Here is a 25,399-nt window from a genome sequence, read left to right as displayed (position 1 = left end):
GTTCCTCACTTCCAGCCACTGGGACTCCCACCAACATATGGCCTTCCTAGTCGCAAAAGAAGTGACAGCCCACAGAGGGACTGAACAGCGGGCAGGAGGAGGAAGGGAGTTCGTTTCCCTGGATGCCTATGTGCCCTGGAACCCAGCAAAAAATGACTTCCTTGTTTTGTCTTCGCAGGAGGAGGAGAGCGTCCTGCACCTGCACCATCCAATCTACTGGGTACATTTGTCCAACAGTGAGAAAGGCACTTTGAGAATTGGAGCAGATGATAAATTTTTTATCATGGTGCCGTCTCATCTGTTCCACTGCCCTCAGAATAGCAAACATCTCTGCTTAATAAACAGAAAACTGCTCTAGGAGCCCTATCCTGAGGACAATGTTAGGAACACGACAGAACAACTGAAAACATCTCCCTGCTTAGAACCATCCATGTAGGCGGTAATAAAATCTGAGTGGCTACATAAAATTTCATTAAATTTAATTTTAAAAACATGGTCTGGGGTTCAATGCTTCTTGTAAGCAGTCAGTTCTAAAAGTAATCTAGGCCTTGGTAGTAGCCAGGGGGATATCTTACTCCACTCCTGGCTTTGGACCTCAATGCTCCCCACCTGTAATAATTCTCCCTTGCACAGATCCCAAATAGCCGTGTTGCTTGTGATCGATGATCGAACAGCCGTTCCGGTGGCGGCTGAACAACGTAACTGGATGCTGGCGATATAGGAACAGACAGTGCCCTATATGCTTGGCATACCACGAGAAGAAGACGTCGAATAGACAGCAGAGGCTCACCAGCCTCTGCACAAAACTAGCAACAGGGCTCATGCGATAGGCCCCTGTTGACAGCCTAATACCCTCGTGGTGAACTGCATTCAGCATTTTAAGGTATGAAGGCCTTGCTGACCCATAAATCTGGCTTCCATATTCAAGCCGGGGTTGCACAAAGGCCTTATAAAGTTGGACCAGATGTGCTCTGTTGGCTTCCCAAAACCTATGACTGACACATTTAAGGGTGTTTAAGACCTTGAGACATCTCAGTTTTAGTTCTTTAAGGTGTGGCAACCATGTTAACTTCTCATCAAAGATAAGACCCAGAGACTTCACCCTTTCCTTAAAAGTGAGAATGGTGTCCCCCAGTTTTAAATTGGGCAAATTAAACAGACAGGGGGAATGATTAAAATCAACAAAAACTGTTTTCTTTTCTAATAAGAATTTAAAACCTGCAGTGCAAGATCATTCCTCCAACCACCTGATTGTCAGTTGCAATTGCCGAGCAGCCGTGCTGAGTCTGGAGGATGCACAGAAGATGGAGAAGTCATCCACAAACAAGGAACATAGTACTGGATATCACACTGTGGTTGTAATATTAGTGATTACAATGGCAAAAGCCATGACACTTGAAACAGTCCCTTGAGAGACACCATTCTACTGCTTGAAACGGTCAGACAGGAAATTCCCAACCCTGTATATAAAATATTTGTCCAAGAGAAAGGACTGTATGAAGGTTGGTAGATGTCCATGGAACCCAACTGATGGAGCTGCAAAAAAATGTTACTCCTCCAGGTTGTGTCACAGGCCTTTTCCAAATCGAAGAAAACACCGGTAAGGTGTTGCTTATGAAGGAAAGCTTGTTGAATTGCAGCTTCGAGCAGGGTCTTGTTATTGAGAGTGGAGCGATCCCTCCTGAACCAACATTGGGAGTGATTAAGTAGGGACATGGTTTCCAGAACCAACACTAGGCGTCGATTGACCAGACACTCCAGTGTCTTTCCTACGCAGCTTGTCAGGCTAATACTACGATAACTACCACGTCTGTCTGATCCTTTCCTGGTTTAAAAATTGTGATTAAAATAGATTCCTTCCATGAGCTGGGAAAGCTGCCAGTTATCCAAATTTTATTGAAGAGCTGAAGACGTCAGTCCAACTGTTGCAATATTCTGTAGGTTATTAGGTAGTTTCCAGTGGTCGTATCACAAGCAACAGACAATGCAGAATCCAGCTCCCACAGAGAGAAAGGCTGGTTGTACTCTTTCATGTTGGTGGAACGGAAATCAAGATCAGCCTTCTCCTGTGCCTCCCAATAATGACAGAGGGTGGGTTCGTGGCTGGAATCAGCCGTATTGGATTTATATGATTCAGCCACTGTCTGAGCTGTATCCCTTGTTGATGTTACAAGAGACCCCTGTATTTGAACAGCAGCTATTGACTGTCGAAAGTTGTGCCTTGAGATCCTCCTAATGGCTTCTCATGCTTTACACGTGAGTGTGGACCTATTGATGGAGATCGGGAACTCCTGCAAGACCTATGCTTACTCTCCCGAATTATTCTCCTCGCCTTTGCAAGTGCCATTCGAAAGTTTGCAAAATTCTCATTCTCATTGATCGAATCTGCGCATTGCTGCCCTCCTAAGCCTGATTGCAAAACAACACTCATCATTCCAACAAGGGACAGGTGGCTTCCTAGGCATTTCCATGGAGTTTGGAATGGAGGCATCAGCGGCATGGTGAATCACAGCTGTAATTTGATCCACCCAGTCCTGGATGCCGTCACATTGCTCAAAAGCAGCTAACTGCCTGTAAAACATCCAGTTACCCTTTTTGAACAACCATCTCCGTGGCGTTCTTCAGGATCTGCTCCATCAGGCAGATGGATCCATACAGGTAAATTGTTGCTACCATGAAGGTCATTGTCCACTGCCCATTGGGCAGTGTCCCCAAGAGCAGGTGAGCAGAAGGAGAGGCCTATGGTGGTAGACGAACCTGTAGCAGTGCTAAAGTGTCTAGCTTGACCCATGTTGAAAAGTATGAGATCTGTGCAGTAGACAATCAAGTGCCCAACCCATTGGGCAAGTGGTGCGAGAACCCCATAGTGCACTGTGTGCATTAAAGTACCCCAAAAGGAGGAACGGGTGGGGGGAATTCACCTAGAAGATGAGTGAAGACCCCACTGTCAAGAGGCTTATGAGGTAGGGGGTACAAAGAGCACACAGTGAAGCCAACATAGGCCACTATCCAAACAGTAATGGCTTGTAGTAGTGTTGTTAAGGGAAAAGGTGAGGAGTGAAAAATGTCCTTTACGAACACAGCAACCCCACCTTTCGCCCTATCACCAGTAAGGTTGTCTTTTCTGTAAAGGTGATAGCCTTCTAGTACAGGTCTCTTGAAGGCAAAGGCAAAAGGGTCTGTCCTGTACAAGGAGTCTCAATTCCTCCAGATGAGAGCTGTATCTGCTGATATTCCATTGGAGTATGGGAGCCATTTCTTCAATGTGGTCTGGATTTCCCCGTCTTTGCACTGAGGTGATGAGTCACTTGTAGAGTAAGGTGGTGTGATGGGGCTAATTGGGTCTGCTGATGAGGCATCAAAATCCATGATATCATCATCAGTCAAGCGTGCCATAAGGGCGTCTGATGGTGCCCGGGTCAGCTTCGAACCGAATGTTGAGTTCCTTTCCATGCTCGCTTTCCCAGCAAGGATGAGCGGGAAATAGGGTGGTGAGAGCCACCTTTCTTTGAAGAAAGTTGGCGCCGAGAGGCACTCTGTTTTTGGGTTGCTGGTTGGTTGGTTGGTTGTTGGGTGGAGAAGGGACCAAACTAAGTGGTCATCAGTCCCTCCGACCTTAGATTAACTAAAACCGATAAAATCCCAGATTAAAAGAGGGAACTACAATACCCATAAAATGACAAACTATCGACAGGGAAGGAAGGAAAAGGACAGAAGAAGAGGTGAGGGAAAGAAAGTGACTAATGACAGGGGTGTGAAGGAAGAAGCACAGGAGACAAGAGAGATGCTCAAGGCGTAACAGACCCCACAAGGAAAGGGGTGGAAAGGCAGAGGGCCGGGGTGAACCACCAAGCCCAGTTGAAGCCAATCCAGTCGGAGCAAAGGTGGGAGCAAGAGGGCCTGCCACCCCCTCCACTCATTTATAAGGTGGAAGGTCCAACCCTTAAATAAAGTGATAAAAATCGCCATCGCGAATAAACCGTAAAACGAGATCTGCCATTGAGGCATTGTCAGCCAACACCAAGGGTAGCGAATCTGGAAAGCTGAAAGTCCGTCGCAGGGTGGCTAAGTTGGGGCAGTCCAATAAGATATGAGCCACAGTCAACATCGATCCACAGCACAGAGGGTCCTCACAATGGAGGAGATAACAGTGACTCAACCAAGTATGGCCCATGAGGAGGATCGCCCTGACCTTGTTAAAGGTCCAAAACCTGATGACGTAATGCTGAGCAAAGTTCTATTTCCGGAATGCTGATAGCAAGAGACGGCCTGGTAGTAGCTAACTTAGCCAGTCAATCAGCAAGTTCTTTGGCAGGAATCCCAACATGGCCTGGAGTCCAAATGAAAACCACTGAGCATCCATGTTGAGCAAGGAGACAAAGGGAGACAAAGGGAGTCCTGGTTAGCGATGACCAACAGGTGGCGAGGGAAGTGATGGACGATAGCGTGCAAACCGCTGAATGAGTCACTACAGATAGTGAAGGATAGTCCCGAGCAGGGGCGGATATGGTCCAGTACGCGCAAGGTGGCTACCAATTCTGCTGTAAAAACACTACAGCCATCGCAAGGAACAAAGTTCTGTGCGTCGCGCAAAGGTGTAAGCAAAACCAGTGCAGCCAGAAACCATGGAGCCAACACTTCTGAGCCCTGAAATGAACTGAGGAGACATAGAATTGGTGGCAAAGAGCCATCAGAGGGACAGAATCCTTTGAATCGATTGAGAGATCAAGACAGAGCTGTGGCCGAAATGCACCAAGGAGAGGTACATGCGTGAGCAGAAGAGAGAGGCGGTAAAGGGAATTGCTGGAGTTCAGGAAAGAGCACCTGAATGCAGACGGCCATGGTAAGCCCCCATTGTGGCCGCCGCTATGGCAGGGTGATCTCCGTGTCTGGATAAAGGAGACCATAATTAGGGTGCTTTGAGGTTCCGGTTGGGGATAGACTGTACAGCAATGGCAGAAATGCACGACATATGTCTTGGCCGCCGAAAACTGAAACCCATGGGAGAGAGCCCATGAGTACGCCCGGCAGACTGCCCCCTATAGACTGCATTCTGCAGTCTCCCCCCTACCCCTGCAAGGTAGATACGAAAATCATCAGTATATAAAGAGGGGGACACTGTCGGCCCAACAGCTGTCATCAGACCATTAATGGCTATGAAAAAGAGAGAGACGCTCAGCACGGAACCCCGCAGAACCCCATTTTCTTGCCGATTGGGAGTGCTGTAGGAGCAGCTAACTTGGACCTGAAAAGAGTGACAAGAAAGGAAGTTACAGGTAAAAATTGGCAGAGTGCCATGAATGCCCCATTTGTAAAGGATGGTGAGGATGTCGTGGTGCAAGGTGGTGTCATAGGCTTTATGCAGATCAAAGAAGACTGCAAAGTGGTGTTGCTAATGGGCAAAAGCTGACGGGATAGCAGACTCAAGATGCACCAAGTTATCCACAATAGAGCGGCCACAGTGAAAACCACTGAGTCGATGACAAAAAGTCGCGGGATTCAAGGATCCACAACAGCCACCGACTCACCATGGATTCAAGGAGCTTGCAGAGGGTGTTAGTAAGGCTAATTTGACGGTAGCTATCCAACTGAAGAGGCGGCTTCCCTGGCTTCAACACCAGAACAACAATGCTTTCCTGCCACTGGGTAGGAAAGACTCCCTGACTCCACAGACGGTTGAAGAGGGTCAGTATATGATGGTCGCCAGCCACCGGTAAGTGTTGGAGCATTTGGTTATGTATCCTATCCGGTCCAGGAGCCGTGTCAGGACAAAGGGTGAGGGCGCTGGCAAATTCCCACTCACTGAATGGAGCATTATATGGCTCCGAACAGCAAGAAATAAAAGACAAAGGCAGTCGTTCTGGGCACTCTTTCAGGAGAAGGAACGTGGGTGGATACTGAGCCGATGCCGAAGCTTAACACCATGCACAGAAATTCCTGCAACCCTGGTGGGAGGACGGTGGCCAAAAATTCGCAAGAGTTTCGCTCAGACTTGTTAAGAGGGGGTGTGTGGTCCTATGGCAGCTACATCGATCCCAGCAAATTTGTTTAAAGACCAGAAGAAGAGCAGTAGAAGGGTGCTACTCGAAGTGTTGAAGAGCACGGCAGCAGTCTTTTATGGCTGCAGCAATTTCCGGAGTCCACCATGGGACCATCTTCCGGCGTGAGGAACCTGAGGAAGAAGGGAATGCTGAAACAGCTGCTGAAAGGATGGCAGCAGTCAAAGTCTGAGTAGATTCATCAACACTGTCGTGTGGCAAAACGGGGGGAGGGGGGATGGGAGCAGAGGAGAAGGCACCCCAATCAGCCTTAGATATGGCCCACCTAGGAGGGTGACAGAGCAAGAGACACTGAAGGAAGGTTAAAACAATTGGAAAACGGTCATTGACACATCCTTATGGGCTCCCCACTGAATGGAGGGAAGAAGGGTGGGACTGAAGATGGAGAGGTCATTGGTAGAGAAAGTGCCGTGCGCCACACTAAAGTGTGTGGGAGCGCCTGTGTTTAGTAAACAGAGGTCAAGCCCTCGTAGAACAGCTTCAACTGTCCTGCCCAGGGCAGTAGTCTAATGACTACCCCTAAGAGGGTTGTGGGCACTAAAGTCCCCTAATAGCAGGAAGGGAGAAGGGAGTTGTTGAAGGGTGGTGAGGGCACGGGATGTGGGTGGCATCTCAGGTAGGAGGTAGAGATTACAGATTGTGATTGGAATGGCCAAATGGACCCTGACAGCAATGGCTTCCAGAGTGGTATGGAGAGGAACCCATTTACTAACAATGTCCTAGAGGACCTAGGTCCAAACACCACAAGAAGCCCGCAAAGGGCCAATTCAGTTTCGACAGAAAGAGTGGAACCGACGAAGGGCGGGTGAATAAGAATTGACAAAATGGGTCTCCCGGAGCGCAATACAAGCAGCAGAGTAGAAGGAAACAAGGGGCTGCAACTCTGGAAGGTCACACAGACACCCATTACAATTCCACTGGAGGATTCCCAAGCCGGAGTCTAAATGGGAAGCGAAGGGACTGGAGTGGGTCACGTCATCGAGTCGCCATCCGTCACCGATAAGAATGGGGTAATATCCATATAGGTCAGACTCCGTTGGTTCATTGACTGGGCGAGGGGAAGGCTGCACCTTCGGGGATACCGGAGGGGCCTTGCTCTTGCTCTGACGTTTCTGCTTCTTCTCTTGGGGAGGAAGAGGCGGGCAGACTTCAGCGAGAGTAGGCACGGAATTACACTGGGCAACCTTGGCGCCCACCAGCCACAGATCACACTGCCAATGTGGAGCCGTAGATCACCTTTCAGAGGTGGGGGAGGGGGTGCCAGGAAGAGAAGTCCTGGGGGGAAGCTCCAGTGTCGGCAGCCACCGAAAGAGGTGAGCACTTCTCCGGCAGGGGAGAGGGAGCAGCACTCGAAGGGGTGGGTATGGGTTCTGATATGGAGGAGGAGGGGTAGTAGGAGGAGGCTGGAGGCATGGGGCGAATGAGGTGGGGCTGAGAAGAGGAGGGGGAGAGCACGGGGAATGGACGTAACAGAATCAAAAGTAGAAGTCAAAGACACAGGATGGAGCCAGTCACACTTTTGACGAGCCTCAATGTAGGTGAACTGACCTAAGTTTTTGTACTCTTGAATCCTCCTTTCTTTCACAAACACCAGGCATACAGGTGAGTGTGGAGAATGCTGTCCATGAGAATTTACATACACTGGTGGGGGAGCACAGACACTCCCCTCATGGAGGGGGTGCCCATAGTCACCGCAGAGGGGGATCAGTGGTGCAGTGGGAAGACATGTGTCCAAACCACAAGCATTTAAAGCATCTCATCGGTGGTGGGAATCTAAGATTTTACGTCACACCGATACACGATTACCTAGACCTTCTCTGGGAGGACATCCCCCTCGAAGGCCAAGATAAAAGCGCCCATAGCGGTATGATTGATTGGAGGGCCTCACTGCACACAGGGAATAAAACGAACCCCTTGCCACTCGAGGTTGTCAAGGAGCTCCTCGTCAATTTGGAGAAGATGATCTCGGTGGAAAATAATGCCCTGTACCGAGTTCAAAGATTGGTGGGGCGTGACAGAGACTGTCGCGTCACCGAGATGGTCACAAGAATGCAGGGCAGCAGATGTCTTTATGAGCAAAGCACTGGATCGCATTTTACTCATCGATTCCACTTTGTCATACTTATCTTCAATCATCTCCATGAAAAACAAAGGCTTGGTCATGGCAAAACTTCCGCCATCTGTCCTGGTACAAACCAGGTACCGAGGGAAAGGTTTCAACCCAAGCCAGCGAGCTTGACCCTCCACCCAGCGGCGGCCAGGGTAGGGAAGGCCGAAGGATCAGAAGGAGTGTCACATCTGCTACCACTCTTAGAGACGGCCACAGAATGGCCAGGATGGTGAAGCTTTTGTCACTTCATTCGCAAGGCATCCGCCCTAATAGCACCCACTCTGATCAGGGGCTCGCCCCGTGGGCACCACCCAGCCACAGCAAGGGCCGTATGGCACGGCAGCAATTGCTGGGAGTTCTGGTGCCCCAAAGTGATGAACATCGACTCCTGGGCATACATGCATTAACAGCTCAGGTACTAGCAGTGTGATCCATGTGGTTTCAGGGGGCTCAGCCATGTGGGTACTTAACAGCCCCACTACACGGACTGGCTACCATGCTGGTCAACTAGCAGGAGGGAGGGCTAGGGTGAAGAGGGAAAGGGGTGGGGAGGGGAGGGGAGGGGGAGAGGAACCTGCACCATGGAAGCTAGGTAGGGAGTTCATCCCCAAATGGCTCACACTGAACGGAAAATTTTGGGAATGGAGGTCAAACCTCAAGGGGACCAAAAACACCAAAAATGAGATGGAAACAGCAAACTAAACAATAGCACAGACCTAAACAAAGTCCGCAGGATAGCCAGGTCATCATAAAGAAGTCCACCAACAGAGAAAAAGAGGGGGCAGGGACAAAGGAGTAAGGACAGGGAGGGTGAGGCACAGGTATGAGAATGTAGCCTGGAAAGGAAAGGAGACTGCAATAGCTCGGGGCCCCGTGCACGCCACACACGTACCCACAAAAGGACTGTGGGCTCCCTGGGGGATGTTTTTGGTTTGCCTTTGGGCTGCGGAAGCATTAATGGTTTCTTCTAACGTAGGTGCCTGGATTGCTATGTCTTTCACTCAGCTTTGGCACATGCAGGTACAAGTACAGGTGCTAATGGTAGATAACGGTACAATGGATGTTGTCCGAGTTGAAGCATCAGGTTTCTACACCAAGGAAGCATAAGAAGTGGCAAAGACAGAGTGTTTCATTGCATGGTAGTCCATTTTGGCTTCTGCATAGGTGATCTGCTTGGTCACTTTGATTTCCTGAATTTTGCTTTCCTCTGCAAGAACAGGGCAAGCTTGGCTCCAGACTGTGTGGCTCCCAGAGCAGTTAATGCAGACTGCTGCAGACGGACAGTCAGTTCCAGTTTCATGGGCTGCCTTTCCACACTCCCCACAAGTCACTTCGCCTCTGCAACTTAGCATTGTATGTCCAAAATGCTCGCATTTGAAGCATCGCATGGGGTTAGGTACATAAGGCCGAAGCCTACGTCAGAGGAAACCTCCCATGATGTGTTCAGGTAGCTTTGGAGAATTCAAGGTCACAATGAAAGCCGCAGTCTTCTCAGTCTCTCCACTGGTCTGTGTGTGTCCTTTGTTCCACATCTACGATTCCCTGTGGTGCCCATTCCTGTTTCAGTTCAGCAACGTCTATGTCCATAATATCACGGCAGGTTACCCCATCTTTGCTGGAGTTAAGGGAGTTCTGCAACTCGGTAATGATGTAGCACTCACCCAGTTTCTGTGACTTCTTATGAAGTTCCACCTGCTTTGCCCAGTTAGTCTCAACAAGCATGGAAACATTTCACAACCACTTAATAGACTTGGGGGTGCCAGCCAGCCCTTCTAAGCCTTTATGGATACAGAAGGGGGACACTTTCAAACGACCCCTCCTTCCTCTTGATCACTATAAAGACATTGTGATTCATGACTCCTTGAGCCCTGTTACTAATAACAAATTGATTATCAGGAGGACTAGCCTCTCTCATTCTTTTGGACGAATAAGTGTGAACTCCCAGGAGGTACACCCTTCCTGCAGGGAGGAGGAGGAGGATTTCGAAGGTTCCATCTTGGTCCCACGAGTAGCTACGGAAATAAGGGTCCACTCAGACAGAGGCTCACATGCCTGAGTAAGCCTTATACAACTGAGATGCGGCAGGTTCCCCAGAGATTGCCCACTAATGACTGTTCCACCTCAACAACCATGCATCTCTTCAGCGCGCAGCACACCTTGAGATTAAGGTGTCCCCCCCCCCCCCCCTCACAGAGGTTTATTCCATCCTCGCGATCCAGGCAGTTAAGCCAAGATCCCCATTCCCTGAGACACACAATGTTCTACCGTCACGCCACACGGTAGTCACAGAAGCATGCCCAGAGCTTAACGGTGACAGAGGATTGGTGGCGCTTACCAGTCCCCAGCTCAGGAATCCCGGGGTTGCCAAGCCCGTACCCAGCGAATGAATGCCGAGCCCCTGAGGGCACAAGTTTTGCAGTCAAATGTACAGAATGTAACTGGTTTTATAAATGGAAATACTTCATTATTACTGATGCCTACAGGACTAGACAATGAAGTTAAAGGACCGAAAGATATAAAGTTCTAGAGAAGGTGTACAGCGTTTTTACACTTTAATTCATAAAAGTAACATGAAAAAGTGATTAAGTATGAATCAAGAGCAAGTGTGTCCCTTCAACAAAAAGACTTGTAAGCAGTTTTTTTATCAGCTCACCTGAATAGTTTCCATTTGTATTGGCAGCAAATCCATCTGAATAGTGATAGACAGTCAGTGTCAACTGTTGGTGAAAAATGCAGTAGTCTCACTATTTTAAAACTCCATATTTGTGTGGATTTTTTTGCAGAACTACCGTACACTACTCACAACAGTTTTTGACTGAGAGTGTTTTCAGTTTCTCTCTTTGCGGATTACTTGTTATAAAGAACAAACTACACAGGAAAACCTTTGGTTTTTTTTTAATTTACTAAATCTATTTCAAAAGCCATAGTTTCAAATGCTGTGTCTACTCTCCTAAAAAAACAATTTTGCAATTTTCAGAGTAAAAGTAATTGGCTGTACCATTTAGTACTTCTATGCAAGATAAAGGGAACACAACCACTTATACGTTTTGTGCATTGAGAGAAACAACAGAAAGCAATATTTACACATGCCTTCAAGCTCTTGGTATTTTTCGAGCAAAATTACACACACACACACACACACACACACACACACACACACACACACACACACACACACACAGAGAGAGAGAGAGAGAGAGAGAGAGAGAGAGAGAGAGAGAAAAGTGCACACCAGTGGTCACAGCAAGAATCAAAAGCTGTTTTCTGTTGCATGTCTCTATGCACCGAACATCAGACGGCTATTGCTGTGTGGTTGCCTTCCCTTTATTTTACATATTATTCCATCCACAAATTTCCAGTGTTACTGAGTGTTTCTTTCATTTGTACCTCACTCTTGTGCACAAAATGATCTTTATTTTCATTTTGATGCTATGTACAAATATTTCGGTCATCCTTTCAGCAAACAAATGTTAAATGTCATCTTAACATTACGAACAAATACAGTATGTGGAAACTTTATCTATGACAGCTACCCATTCTTGTTTTTACTTACCCGTAATAATTTCAGTGCCTCTTCGCAGACTTGCATTCCTCTTGACTCGAATACTTCCACACATCCCAAATACTGAAATACATAGAATACCAAAGCATAAGGTCTCTGTCTATTGCTTAGCTACTAAAGAAAATAGAGAAACAGGGAAAGTATGTAACAAAAATACAAATATGGTATACTGGTGTAAAAAACACAAGCAACCATAAAATATCGAACATTTGTCACTTGCAAAAGACATTTGAACTTTTAGCTTGTGTGAAAAGCCTCAGTAACTCCGCTTATCTGGCCAACACAGCAACATTGGTAATTTCTTAACCTGTTGTTAGTACAATAATTTTATGATCAGTAATAAGAAGTGAAATAACACACAGTTTAGACCAATCATCATCTACACAAGTACTGTTTAATACTGAATGAAGCCAACAGTCAAAATGTACATTTATACTTCCAGTAGTTTGTAATTCATGTACATCCCCAGTTGCTATAAATATGAGTTGGTAAAAGAATCTACTACGCCTACTCAAGTTTTATTTGTGTTTCTTCAGAAAATGTTATCCACCAGTTTATTCTCTTTCACTTGGGTGCACTCAGATCTTGTGTATTATGCAAATTAATTTCGCAATTACAAAGTGCCAATAACGGGTAGAAAAACTGCATGAGGCTGAAGCAAGCAGTTTTATTAGTATCATAATCAGTAACAAAAATGCTCCATCATTGGTAATTGTGCACAGAAAAAACATCAGTAAATATTAAAGAGTAGATGCAGTAAATTGTTTTTCCTTCTTGTCTTTATTGGCATTGGAAAAATACATTAATTACAAACCAATGGAAATACAAATGTACATATGGACTGTTAGTTTCATTTACCAATAAACACTTCCAAACGTTAGATGTAATAACAATCACAAAAAATTAAAAATCCAAATTTATTATTGCAAACTGCAACAACTGATGGAACAGCCTCTATTGTCAGCCTCTGAGGAGTGTTTGAAAGTTATACGCAGTTGTCAGTATTTCAGTGTAATGAATGAAGGAAAATTAAGATATAACATTGCAGTAATGAGAAGGTCGTACAAGGCAGTGCAAATGCTTGAATTAGGAAGGAAACTATCTGTGCCACTTTCGAAGGAATGATTTTGGCCTTATGGAAACTGATGATGCTAAATGTGGATTTTTATACGTAACAAAAATGTTCATGTGAATCAATATTCACCATTTTACATAGATTTTTTATGCTACTGATTCACACAGTTTTTAGAAACAAGGATGACCTACAAATGCAGCTTGAATTTAAGAATAAATGTTTGAAATAAAAGATGAAAATATCAAGACATAATAGTAAACAATTACTTTTAAAGCAAAATCACATTAGAATAAATATTATTTTCAATATGGAACTTTAGTCCAAATAAACTATTTTAATTACCTCATTTATCTTACCACTATAATGATAATACACAAACTAAAGTGGACAACAATTCTATTCGGAAAAAGCAACAAGTGCAGTAACAACTAACATGAAAAGACACACAAATAAAATTTTACAAGATAGTCATACTAATGACACTGCTGAGTGGGATTGAGTTACATCGCAGTAATGACATGTTTAAGAGCTAACAAAAGATATGAGAACACTGGGGAAAAAAACCTTCAGAGTTCTGGTGTACAATTTACAAGAAAACGGAACACCTGCAGAGTATGGATCCAGAAAGAATGCTAATATGTTCTACACACGCAGTGTACACTAAAATTACATAAAAAAATGTTTCTGTCAGCTACAGACCAAGTCAAATTCAGCCATATTGGGTATGCCAAGTGTGCATAGTGAGTTTGGGTACACATTTGTTGCAGCCTTAACGTCACCAGTTACTCAAATTCATTCCCAAAGATCCACCAAATGGCACCCGGATTGTCCCAGCATCTTTTTTATTGTCTCTGTCAGAATCCTAAGGCTGGTTTGATAAAGGTTTCTGTTCCTGTCACTTATCAGCAGTCAACTTCATTTCCGCATAACTATGCTGCAGCACGCCATGTCGCCAGCAATCTTCTGTAAACACCCATAATTATGTCTACCTCTGTGATTCTGCTCTTCCACCATATCCTCTACTACAGTTTACTGTCATAGCTCACATACTCATATGCATACAAATACTCTGTGCTTCCAATTTATTCTGTTGTTTACTTGGTATTTTTCCTCATTAGTTTGTTCCCAAACACATTTATTCCTTAATCAGTATCTTCATGGTGTTCCTCATTACATAAATTTCACAATCGGACAGAGCTGTGCTTCAAACATAGCATTTGATGAATCTTTTCTGTTCTCACAGTCCACTCCATTTGAAAAAAAGTTAAATATAAAAAACACCAGAGATAACACTAGTCACCCCCCAGTCAACATCTTTAGCCTTAATTATGGTGATTAGATCCCATAGAGCTACCAGACTGTGGAGATGCTGAATGGTGCATTTCACCTGCTGTTCCACGTAGTCACAGTGCTGATTTACAGTACAATTTAGCAGGATAGCCAAGGTGTTATAGAGTGCCTAATGTGTGTGTGTGTGTGTGTGTGTGTGTGTGTGTGTGTGTGTGTGTGTGTGTCAGAGAATCATCCCCAGCCTCAACTACAAACTACACACACTGCACATTTAATGCCTCATTGGGCCATTTATGAACCTGACACCTTACATCATTTGAAAACAGGCAAAAACTGACTACACTACATGCAGGGGTACTGTCAGTTTTGAGTTGTTTGGTCCACTGAAGATGTGAAGCTGTATGTGCCACTGTATGCAATGGCCTTTTTCGAGGTACCCGACTCCAAGTGACTTTGCATTCAGTTCTTTCATATTTGCTCTGAAACTGGCAAGCATAACTGCATTCTCCGACATTAGCAATTCCCTAAAGGTTTGAAGCCATTTTTCATCAGCATATCATGACAATTGTCTCCAGTCCATGTTGGTTCAGATCACGTTACAACTACTGTTCTTTACAGCATGTTACACAGCAGGGAGATTTACACCATTCCTTATAGACACACTGGACAGTACAATACACCAACGAATCGGACAACTTAAGCCACAGTGCGGTCAGGGTCACATCCAAAATCGGTATCTTCTTTCTGCCATTCTGTCAAATCTCCATATTGACTAGTCTTATTGTATTGCTCTCGTACAACTGACTGCCTCACACAAACACCCCATCACTACCATGATGTATGCAAATAGTGGAGGGTCACATGACCATCTGTACCAGACCTACTCATCTACCATTCTCCAAAGGGACTAGTGAGGCATTTTTGAGGGAATGACCAATATTTTGTCTGGTGAGCCTATACATTATTATTATTATTATTATTATTATTATTATTATTATTTCTTTCTTATCTCAGACGTTATGTCTGGTCAGAAGTAGAAAGTGACGTGGACCTTGATCAAGCGTGACTTCCTTTTAACTGTACGGTATATGTCATATTGCATTTAGGAACTTTCGGGTAATTGAACATATATCAATAATTACGGATTTCTGTAGTTGTATATATAAGTTTGGATGTAGCTGTATTGCATTGATGTACTGGTGGATATTGTGTGGTAGGACTCCTGTAGTTGATAGTATAATTGGTATATTGTCAACTTTATCCTGATGCCACATGTCCTTGACTTCCTCAGCCAGTTGGATGTATTTTTCAATTTTTTCTCCTGTTTTCTTTTGTATATTTGTTGTATTGGGTATGGATATTTCGATTAGTAGTGTTAATTTCTTCTTTTTATTGGTGAGTATGATGTCAGGTTTGTTATGTGGTGTTGTTTTATCTGTTATAATGGTTCTGTTCCAGCATAATTTGTATTCATCATTCTCCAGTACATTTTGTGGTGCATACTTGTATGTGGGAACGTGTTGTTTTATAAGTTTATGTTGTAAGGCAAGCTGTTGATGTATTATTTTTGCTACATTGACATGTCTTCTGGGGTATTCTGTATTTGCTAGTATTGTACATCCACTTGTGATGTGATCTGCTGTTTCTATTTGTTGTTTGCAAAGTCTGCATTTATCTGTTGCGGTATTGGGATCTTTAATAATATGATTGCTGTAATATTTGATGTTTATTGTTTGATCCTGTATTGCAATCATGAATCCTTCCGTCTCTCTGTATATATTGCCTTTTCTTAGCCATGTGTTGGATGCGTCTTGATCGATGTGTGGCTATGTTAGATGATACGGGTGCTTGTCATGTAGTGTTTTCTTTTTCCAATTTACTTTCTTCGTATCTGTTGATGTTATGTGATCTAAAGGGTTGTAGAAGTGGTTATGAAATTTCAGTGGTGTATCTGATGTGTTTATACAAGTTATTGCTTTGTGTATTTTGCTAGTTTCTGCTCGTTCTATAAAGAATTTTCTTAAATTGTCTACCTGTCCATAATGTAGGTTTTTTATGTTGATAAAGCCCCTTCCTCCTTCCTTTCTGCTTAATGTGAATCTTTCTGTTGCTGAATGTATGTGATGTATTCTATATTTGTGGCATTGTGATCGTGTAATTGTACTGAGCTTCTAGGTCTGTGTTACTCCATTTCACTACTCCAAATTAGTAGGTCAATATTGGTATAGCATGAGTATTTGTAGCTTTTGTTTTGTTTCTTGCTGTCAATTCTGTTTTCAGTATTTTTGGTAGTCTTTGTCTATATTTTTCTTTTATTTCTTCTGTAATATTTTTATTATCTATTTCCATTTTTGGTCTGTATCCTAGATATTTATAGGCATCTGTTTTTTCCATCGCTTCTATGCAGTCGCTGTGGTTATCCAATATGTAATCTTCTTGTTTAGTGTGTTTTCCCTTGACTATGCTATTTTTCTTACATTTGTCTGTTCCAAAAGCCATATTTATATCATTGCTGAATACTTCTGGTATCTTTAGTAATTGGTTGAGTTGTTGATTTGTTGCTCCCAGTAGTTTTAGATCATCCATGTACAGCAAATGTGTGATTTTGTGTGGGGTATGCTCCAGTAATATTGTATCCATAATTTGTACTATTTAGCATGTTGGATAGTGGGTTCAGAGCAAGGCAGAAGCAGAAAGGACTTAATGAGTCTCCTTGGTATATTCCACACTTAATCTGTATTGGCTGTGATGTGATATTATTTGAATTTGTTTGGATAATAAGTGTGGTGTTCCAATTTTTCATTACTATGTTTAGGAACTGTATTAATTTAGGATCTACTTTGTATGTTTCCAATATCTGTAGTAACCATGAGTGGGGTACACTATCAAAAGCTTTTTGGTAATCAATGTATGCGTAGTGCAGCGACCTTCGTTAAGTTTTAGCTCGATGTCACCTCTGCATCTATTATCAGTTGCTCTTTACATCCTCGTGCTCCTTTGCAACAGCCTTTTCGGTCTTCATTTATAATTTTGTTCTGTGTTGTATGTGTCATTAATTTCTGTGTAATGACTGAAGTTAATATTTTGTATATTGTTGGTAGGCATGTTATGGGGCGGTATTTAGCTGGGTTTGCTGTGTCTGCTTGAGCTCTAGGTTTCGTATAAGTTATTCGGTGTGTAAGTGTATCAGGGAATGTGTACGGGTCTGCAATGTAACTGTTAAATAATTTAATTAGATGTGAATGTGTTGAGGTGAACGTCTTTAGCCAGAAATTTGCTATTTTATCTTTTCCAGGGGCTTTCCAATTGTGAGTAGAATTAATTGCTTTGGTGAGTTCATGTTGCAAAATTATCACTTCAGGCATTTGTGGTATCATCTTTTATGTGTCTGTTTCTGCTTCTATCCACCGTGCATGCCTGTTATGTTGTACCGGGTTTAACCACATGTTGGTCCAGAAGTGTTCCATGTCTGTTATGTTTGGTGGATTGTCTATTTTAATGTGTGTTATCTCTTGTCTGGTAAAATTTCTTTTGGTTTGTGTTGAATGTTTGGTTTTGTTTCCTTCTATTTTCACTTTTTTTGTATCTTCTAAGTTGTTTGGCCAATGCTTGTAATTTCTGCTTCTTTTCATCTAATTGCTCTATCGCTTCTTGTTGTGAGATTGTACCTAACCTTTTTCGTTTTTTTTTTCTGATATTTCTTTTCTTATAAATTGTATTAGCTGTCCAATGTCTTTTCTCAGTTTTTCTATTCTGATCTGTAGCCTGTGTTGCCATGCTGGTTTTGTGGGTTTCTTCTGTGTGTTGTTTGGTTCTGATCTCTGCCTAGTGTGTATATTTAGTGTAATGAGTGCTCCTATATAAACCAGTAGTTTTAACTCTTCCATAGTTGTGTTTTCATTTATTTTGTTGTGTATGATTGTGTTGATAGTTTTTATTGTTGTTTCGACTTGTGGGTTATTTGGCGGTCTATGCGAGTATGGTCTAGTGTCTGTATTTGTGTCTTTGTATTCTATATATGTCAGCTGAAATTTTTCTTCTATATCTAACATGTGTGTCACTTCGTGTTCCATTTGTACTTGCTCTGGTGGCAGTCTTAAGATTTCGTTTTCCTCTGATTGTTTAATTGATGTGTGTTGTTCTTTGTTTGCTCTGGGATGTTTGAGTCCATTACTGTATTTTCTTCTTCTTCTGATTGCACATTATTTTGTTCCAGTATTTCTTGTACTTGTTGTTTGATGTTTTCTAATTCTGACTGGGGTATCCTGTTATTTTTTTATTATTACACGGGTCTGATCAGCTAGTCATTTTTCTGTTAAAAATTTTAATTCTGGGTATCTGGTAATAAATGTTGTGTATACTTGTGATCTGTATCCAGTTGTGTTGGTTTCCTAGGTTTGTTGCTTGGTAATAACAGAACATGAGGTGTCGATTAACTTCATCTGACCATCTCATCCTCTATCCTTTGTTTTCCTACTAGGGTGGTTGCAGGAAGCATATCCTGCAAAACACCTCTATTTGGATTTAAATCATTTTCCAGTTGGCTAGCAGTGTCATTACCACTGTGGGCAGGCATAGGGTTCAAATGTCGTCCCCGACCATGACGGCGCTTGTCCGAGGCTTCTTTAGTTGTGTCCTGAACCAACTAATCACACTAAAAGGGGGGTTAGCCCTATTAGTGGTTTGTTCTTTTTTCGTCGCCTTTTACGTCTGGCACAACATACCGAAAGCCTATTCTTTTCCTGGGCCTCCACGGGAGTTATTATTATTATTATTATTATTATTATTATTATTATTATTATTTGTTTCACTTTACTCTTTAAAAAGAGCAAAGAACCACCGCATAATTTCAGACTTTTGGTTATTCTTATCTTCCCAAAACTTCATCCTATCATTACGAGACTGTCATTCTAACAGTTCGCAAGTAATTTTTAGTTTCAGATGGCCATCTGTTAGTTCCTTGGGTGTGAGCTTGATAGTTGCCAGTGCATCAATCAAGACCCCTCTATTGCCTAGCCATTTTTCTGCAGTCTTACAAGCACCATTTATAATGTTTGAGGTTTTCTTCATCAGTCAGTAGTTGTCCATTGGTGGTGTAAGTCCATAAAATTTGAACTATATTTTCTGTGCAATGAAATTAAGTCTTTCTGCAGGAAAGACAACTGTTCTAAACTTTCGTGCATCCAGACACCATCTTGGATCTTGGGTCTGTACAGTCTCTGGAAAATTTATTGTTCCATTTTCTAAATGAAATTCACTTTCACTGCCAAAGACGATGGTCTCACAACACAGAATGCTCCCAAGAGAACCTCTGAAGACAGCATAGCTTTGCTTTGGTTGGAAAGCATTTCTTCTTATAAATATTCCAGATGATTATGTAGGCTTTATATAATTTCCCAGTACAACTTTCCTGCTCACTTTGCCATTTCCGTGTTCCTAATAATTTCACTGAGTTCTTAAAATTTTGAACCTAAGCGATGTTTCCATATTTTATAATGGAGGCGTGTTTTGACAATGATCTCATGGGCCTGGTCTCATTTCAGTAGTAGTCTTGGTAATTGTTTCTAGGTCATCAAGAAACAAAAAACATTTAGTATTTATTCTTTTACTTTTTGTTCTCATACTTAGAGATATTTCTCTATGCCACATTTTTATGACCACCTCTAGAACCGAACTGAAATGGAGTGGAGATAACCCCGTCACCATGTGTCACGTCGTTTTTATATCAAAATATTTGAAGATTTTGCCCTGTGACTTTACTATGGAGATGGTGTTTGTTAAAGTCTGTTGGACTGAGTTAGTTGTTTTGTTGTACACACTATATTCATTCAGCACGTTAAACAATATGGTGCAGTGATGTAGTGCTCAATCTTTTTTTATAATCTGCAAATGTGACCACTGAGCTAATCGACTGGCAGTACTGTATCATCATCTTTAGATTCCAGATCTAATTGTGTGTGTTGCTGTAGTTATCATCTTAAGATTTACGATCTGTCTGCACAAGATCATTCTTGTCTAAGGCCTGCCTGGTATTCATCTACCACCTTTCTGTCTGCTGTTTTACCTGATCATGTTTTGAGACAGTATCTTGTAGGCACCTCGCAGAAGAAATTCTGCAGTGATTTGTTTTTGGCCCATCTTCTCCAATTTTTTATGTACAGGGTGAATCATTGCTGTTTTCCATCCTGTAGGGGTAATTTTGTTGTGCCTATTTGTCACAATGAAAGCTTGCATTCTGTCAGTCAACAGCTGGCCTCCAATCTTTAGCACCTCAACAATTACACTGTCTTTCCTCTGTTGTTTCTGACATCTGATATTCTGTTACACATCTCCCTGTCTGTCAGTGGGATTCAGTATTTGTTCAGGATAGATCTGTCAAACTCAAGTTTTTTCTGTAGAAGGTTCATAGCTGTGTAGTTTCTCAATATAATGTTTCAGGATGTGTGTGTGTGTGTGTGTGTGTGTGTGTGCGCGTGTGTGCGTGCGTGCGTGCGTGCGTGCGCGCCTCGAGTATTCTGTCTGACCAACGGTAACAAATATTGGGTGGTTTGTAGTTTGCTCGTTCTTTCCATATTTTAGTTTGCTAGTTCTTCCCAAAAAGTCTTCTACAAATTCTGTTTGGTCATTACTAATTACTTGAAATCTATTGAAATGATGATATGCATGTTTAAGTTGTCAGATTATTTTTGAGGTTTTCTTCTGTATTTCTAGTTAGTCCCACCAATTCTCTGGAGTTAGTGTAGATGCATCTTATGTTACAGACTAATTATGGGCAAATCTGATCACATGATAAGAGAACAAGAATTAATACTTTATTTTAGCCTTTTGGCATTGAGCCACAGCTGTAGTGAGTCACCGTAAAGGAAGAGTGTATATGTCAAGTAAGACTGCCCTCTACCTCCTCAGGTGCTCTTTGTATTGGCAGGGACACTACACAGGCTGCAACCACAGCAGGGGAAATCACATTAACAGGAGCTGGATTATATATTCTGTGTACGTAACTAGCTCATAGATTCATCACAGCAACATGAGAACTTCAGGTATGCCTTCCTTGCTTGTACAATAATGGGCTCATCACATGCACTACAAGCTGGTTTCACTAAGAGAGGCAGAGCTGAGTAGATATTGCTGCTCAGTAGAGGTTTTGACATCACCCAAGTTAACTAGAGAAAGGAAATGATTTCTTTGTAGGTTCTGATGCAAGCCTAAGAACATCATGTTTTCTAAAAGGTTCTAAAATTCTCAGCTAAGTTGGTGTTATGGAGTCGAGTTGTTCAAACAAGTTCTGTCTTCAATGCACACTGTCTCTTGCTCACTCTACGAGGTGCTATCCAAAATTTTCGGGAATGGCGCTGCAATCTGTTGAAAAACTTACCTCTGGACTAATGGTCACCATCACCCTCGAAGTAGTTCCCATCCGCATGTACACAGTGGTCCCTGCGCTACTGCCACTGGTCAAACGTTTTCTGAAAGTCTTGTTGTTTGAAGGTGTTTATGCTTCTTGAATCCTCTTGAGAGTGTCGAACTGACGGCCTTTCAACTTCAGTTTCAGTTTTTGGGATAGTGCGAATTCACAAGGTGCCAAATCTGGCAAGTACGGTGGGTGGGGTACAACTGCCATGTTGTTTTTTGCCAAAAAGATCCTGGTGAGCAAGGACATGTGACAGGGCGTGTTGTCGTGATGGAGCAGCCAGTTCCTCTGACACCAAAGTTCGGGCCGTCGCCACGGCACATTTTCATGGAGCTGTCGCAAAACATCACAGTAGTACACAGAATTCACTGTTTGGTTGGGTGGGCGAATTCTTTGTGCACAATTCCCTTCGTATCAAAGAAAATGATTATCATGCTCTTCACTTTGCTCTTCACCTGTCTTGCTTTTTTGGGTCTTGGAGAGCCTGGGCTCTTCCACTGCGACGATTGTTGCTTTGTCTCTGGGTCATAACTGTAAATCCAGCTATTATCACCAGTGATAATCCATGACAAGAAGGTTGGTTCATCAGATGTGGTCTGAGGAAGGTTTGTGCACTCTTCAACATGCAGTGCCTTCTGATCGACAGTCAAGATCCTTGGCACAAATTTTGCGGCAACACGATGCATGCCCAATTCATCTGTCAACATTCATTGACATGTCCCATAACCAATACCCACCCACTTCACTTCATCCGCAAGGTCTTGAATGGTTTGACGTCAATCCGCACGAGCCAGTTGTTGAAGTTTGGCAACAATGCCTGGCATTGTGCGGCTAATGGGCCTTCCAGTGTGAGCATCCGCTTTGACGCCTATATGGTTGGCCCTGAACCGAGCATGCCACTCAAACACATGTGTACGGCTCATGTTCTGTCCCCCACACACTTGTTGAATCACTGCAAGGGTCCCGTAGCACTTTTTTCGAGATTCGCACAGAATTTGATACATATGCGCTGTTCTGTTTGTGAATCCATCGAAGAATCACCACACACCAAACACAGAGTATTACGGAAATCACTGTGGACACCCAACACGCCCATCCAGCTGAATGCCACTCAGCACACTGACTCATCAGACATGCAGCTCTCACCACGTAGCGATGAAAAGGTCTACTACTACTACTACTACTACTACTACTACTTTCCAGATGACAGCACCAGTCTCATAAATTTTGGATTCCACCTTGTAGTCTTGTGTGAAAATTTACCACTTGAGTTTACTACGAGAGCATGGCAAAATGGATTTGAGTAGTGGCTGGAATCCTGCCAGATTCCTGGAATGGGGTCACTGTGGTAAGGTTTTTAGGTGGCTGTATCTGACAGCTGGCAGAGTCCTCCTGTCAGGTGATCCCCGTGGTTCAAAACAACAGTGGTGGAGCCTTTGTCTGCAAGTAGGATTGTAAGATTGATATCAGTTTCTAGATGGTGGACTGGGATTCTTTCTGTGGATGTAAGGTTAGTTTGCATGTTGAGGGATTTGGGGAATGATAGTAAGGCAAGGTTCAAGGTTAAGAAATTCTGGAGAGTTAACAGTGGTGATTTGAGGGGCAATGAGGGTGGGTCATGGTGGGATGGAAAAGTAAACTCAGTCATGCAGGTTCAACATTTCTGCAGGTCTGGAGCTTTTGAAGAAAGGTTTATGGCTGTGTTTCAGGACTGTTTGGGTTCTGGATTCTGTGTGGTGGTGGGAGGGAGTTTTGGAGGGTGGGGTAAATGTAATACGGCTGCAAGAAATGGTTTGTTAGCTAAGAGGGGATGTGGGCGAGGTTGGAGGTTGTTGTAGAGATGGTGGACAGTGGTAGTCCAAGGTGAGAGAAGGAAGTAAACAGGGTGGAGGGTTTTTTGAAGTGGCGTTGTGCATGTTGCTGTAGTTCCTGAGTTCCTGTGTGTGTTACATCTTCCAGGAATTTGGGATTGCATAGCATGAGAATTTTGCAGATGGAGAGAAGGTACTGCAAGGAGATTTAGGCTTGGTTGATATACTTTTGCAGGACTAAGTTGGTGAGGGCTAAGGATTAGCGAAATTTGAAGAGATGGAGGCCATTGTGGAAGCAGGGGTGGCAGTCGGAGATGGGTCATTAAATGGTAAGGCCACTTGAGGAGATACCATGAGCCAACCAACACTGCAGGAACAGTATCTGGGACTTGGTTCTGACTAGGGATAAGGAAACTTCTCTGTACTGATGCAAATGGAAGGAGCAACGATCCATGGTGGTGGAAAAAAATGAGAAAAATTATGTAAATAACATAGAATTACATCTGAAAAAATTCACAGAAATACACCGAGGTAAATGGGAAAGATCACGAAAGGGATGACATGGATGAAAAAGGGAGAAACAAGATGAAATCTGAGGAGTCGACAATAGTGAAAGGCAAATACTCACTATAATTGTCATGAAGACACAATGAGATCAAAGAAAAGATATAAATAGAGAGAGATGCAGGGAGAGTGGTCAATTTGAAGGTAAGATTAATGATATCAGCAGGAGTAATGTGGGATTTAAAATGCTGCACCAACAATGAGCATGTGCGCGGTCGAGACTGTTGATACAGTGTGGCTCGTAAGCAGAAATTACAGTGCGGTTTGAAAGGCGACGAGAGAAAAGTAGAGGAAGGAGGATGGGCATTGAGTATAGTGATGCATTAGAAAATAGTAACAAAGGTAAACAGCACTGGGTTAGGATCGAAGAAAAGTCATCAGGCAATAATCAAACAATGGAACATATAGGATAGAATGTAAAATTATTACGAAAACAAATGTTGCTACTCACCATAAAGCAGAGATGCTAGTCACAGATAGCCACAATAAAAAGACTGTCACAAATAAGCCTTCGTCTCCTGCTTTGGAGTACCACTATCCACTCCTCTACAACAACCTCCAAACTTCCCCACATCCCCTCATAGATGAGAAATCCTGTCACCCAGACCTACTACATTTACCCCATCCTCCAAAACTCCGTCCCACCACCACACAATCCAGAACCTAACTAGACCCGAAACACAGTCATGAACCTTTCTTCCAGAAGCCTTTGCCCCACATAAATATGAGTCCTTTACAAAGGCGTCACTTTTTGCTCCACTCCTCACATAAGGTTTTTTAAAGACTCCTTTTTTTAAAGACTCCCTACAGTGCAAATACTTTTTTGCCACCAACCCTACCAATCAGACTCAACCAAAGAGTGATGTCCAGTCCTCAGTCCAGTCCAGTTCACTCCTCCATCCAACCATGACCCATCCCCCACTGCCCCCAAATCACCCATTAATTTTCCATATTTCTTAAGCTTGAACCTTGCCTCACCATCTTTCACCAAATCCCTAAATATGCAAACTAACCCTACACCCACAGAAACAATCACAGTTCACCATCTAAAAACTGATTCCAACAAAGGCTCCACCACTGTTGTTTTAAGCCATAAGGATTACCTGGCAGAACTCTGCCAGCTGTTAGATACAGGGTCTCACTGAAGCCGTAACAGACCGTAATATCGTCCAACCAAGTAGTAAGACAAATCTCCTGTGGCTTATCTTCCCAGTCTCCCAACTGCTCCCAAAGTATCACCGTCCGATCACAGAGGAACATTCCCCTCATAACTCTGTACCATCCAGGACTGCAGCAACTGAATTACATTCTCTGCCAGGGTTTCGACTGCCTCTCGTCATACCCTGAAATGAGAAATGTCCTGCCCACTATCCTTCCCACCCCTCCCACAGTGATATTCTGCTGTCCACCAAACCTACACAATATACTCGTCCATCCTTACACAACCCCTGCTCCCAATCCATAACTCATGGCTCATATCCATGCAACAGACCTAGATGCAAGATCTGTCCCATACA

General features: G+C 43.3%; 1 protein-coding gene across 1 annotated transcript in view; it reads right to left on the bottom strand.

Annotated features, from left to right (window-relative positions):
- The window catches only part of LOC126278091 (protein numb), a 213,394-nt gene that overhangs the window by 98,795 nt on the left and 89,200 nt on the right, over window positions 1-25,399 (bottom strand). The window contains 1 exon segment of the mRNA XM_049977934.1: window positions 11,723-11,794. Within this exon segment, the coding sequence (XP_049833891.1) occupies window positions 11,723-11,794 (72 nt within the window).

This window comes from Schistocerca gregaria, chromosome 6, assembly GCF_023897955.1.
Source record: "Schistocerca gregaria isolate iqSchGreg1 chromosome 6, iqSchGreg1.2, whole genome shotgun sequence".
NCBI lineage: Eukaryota > Metazoa > Arthropoda > Insecta > Orthoptera > Acrididae > Schistocerca > Schistocerca gregaria.
Note: the sequence above shows the minus strand (reverse complement) of the source record. Positions and strands in the feature narration are given on the sequence as shown.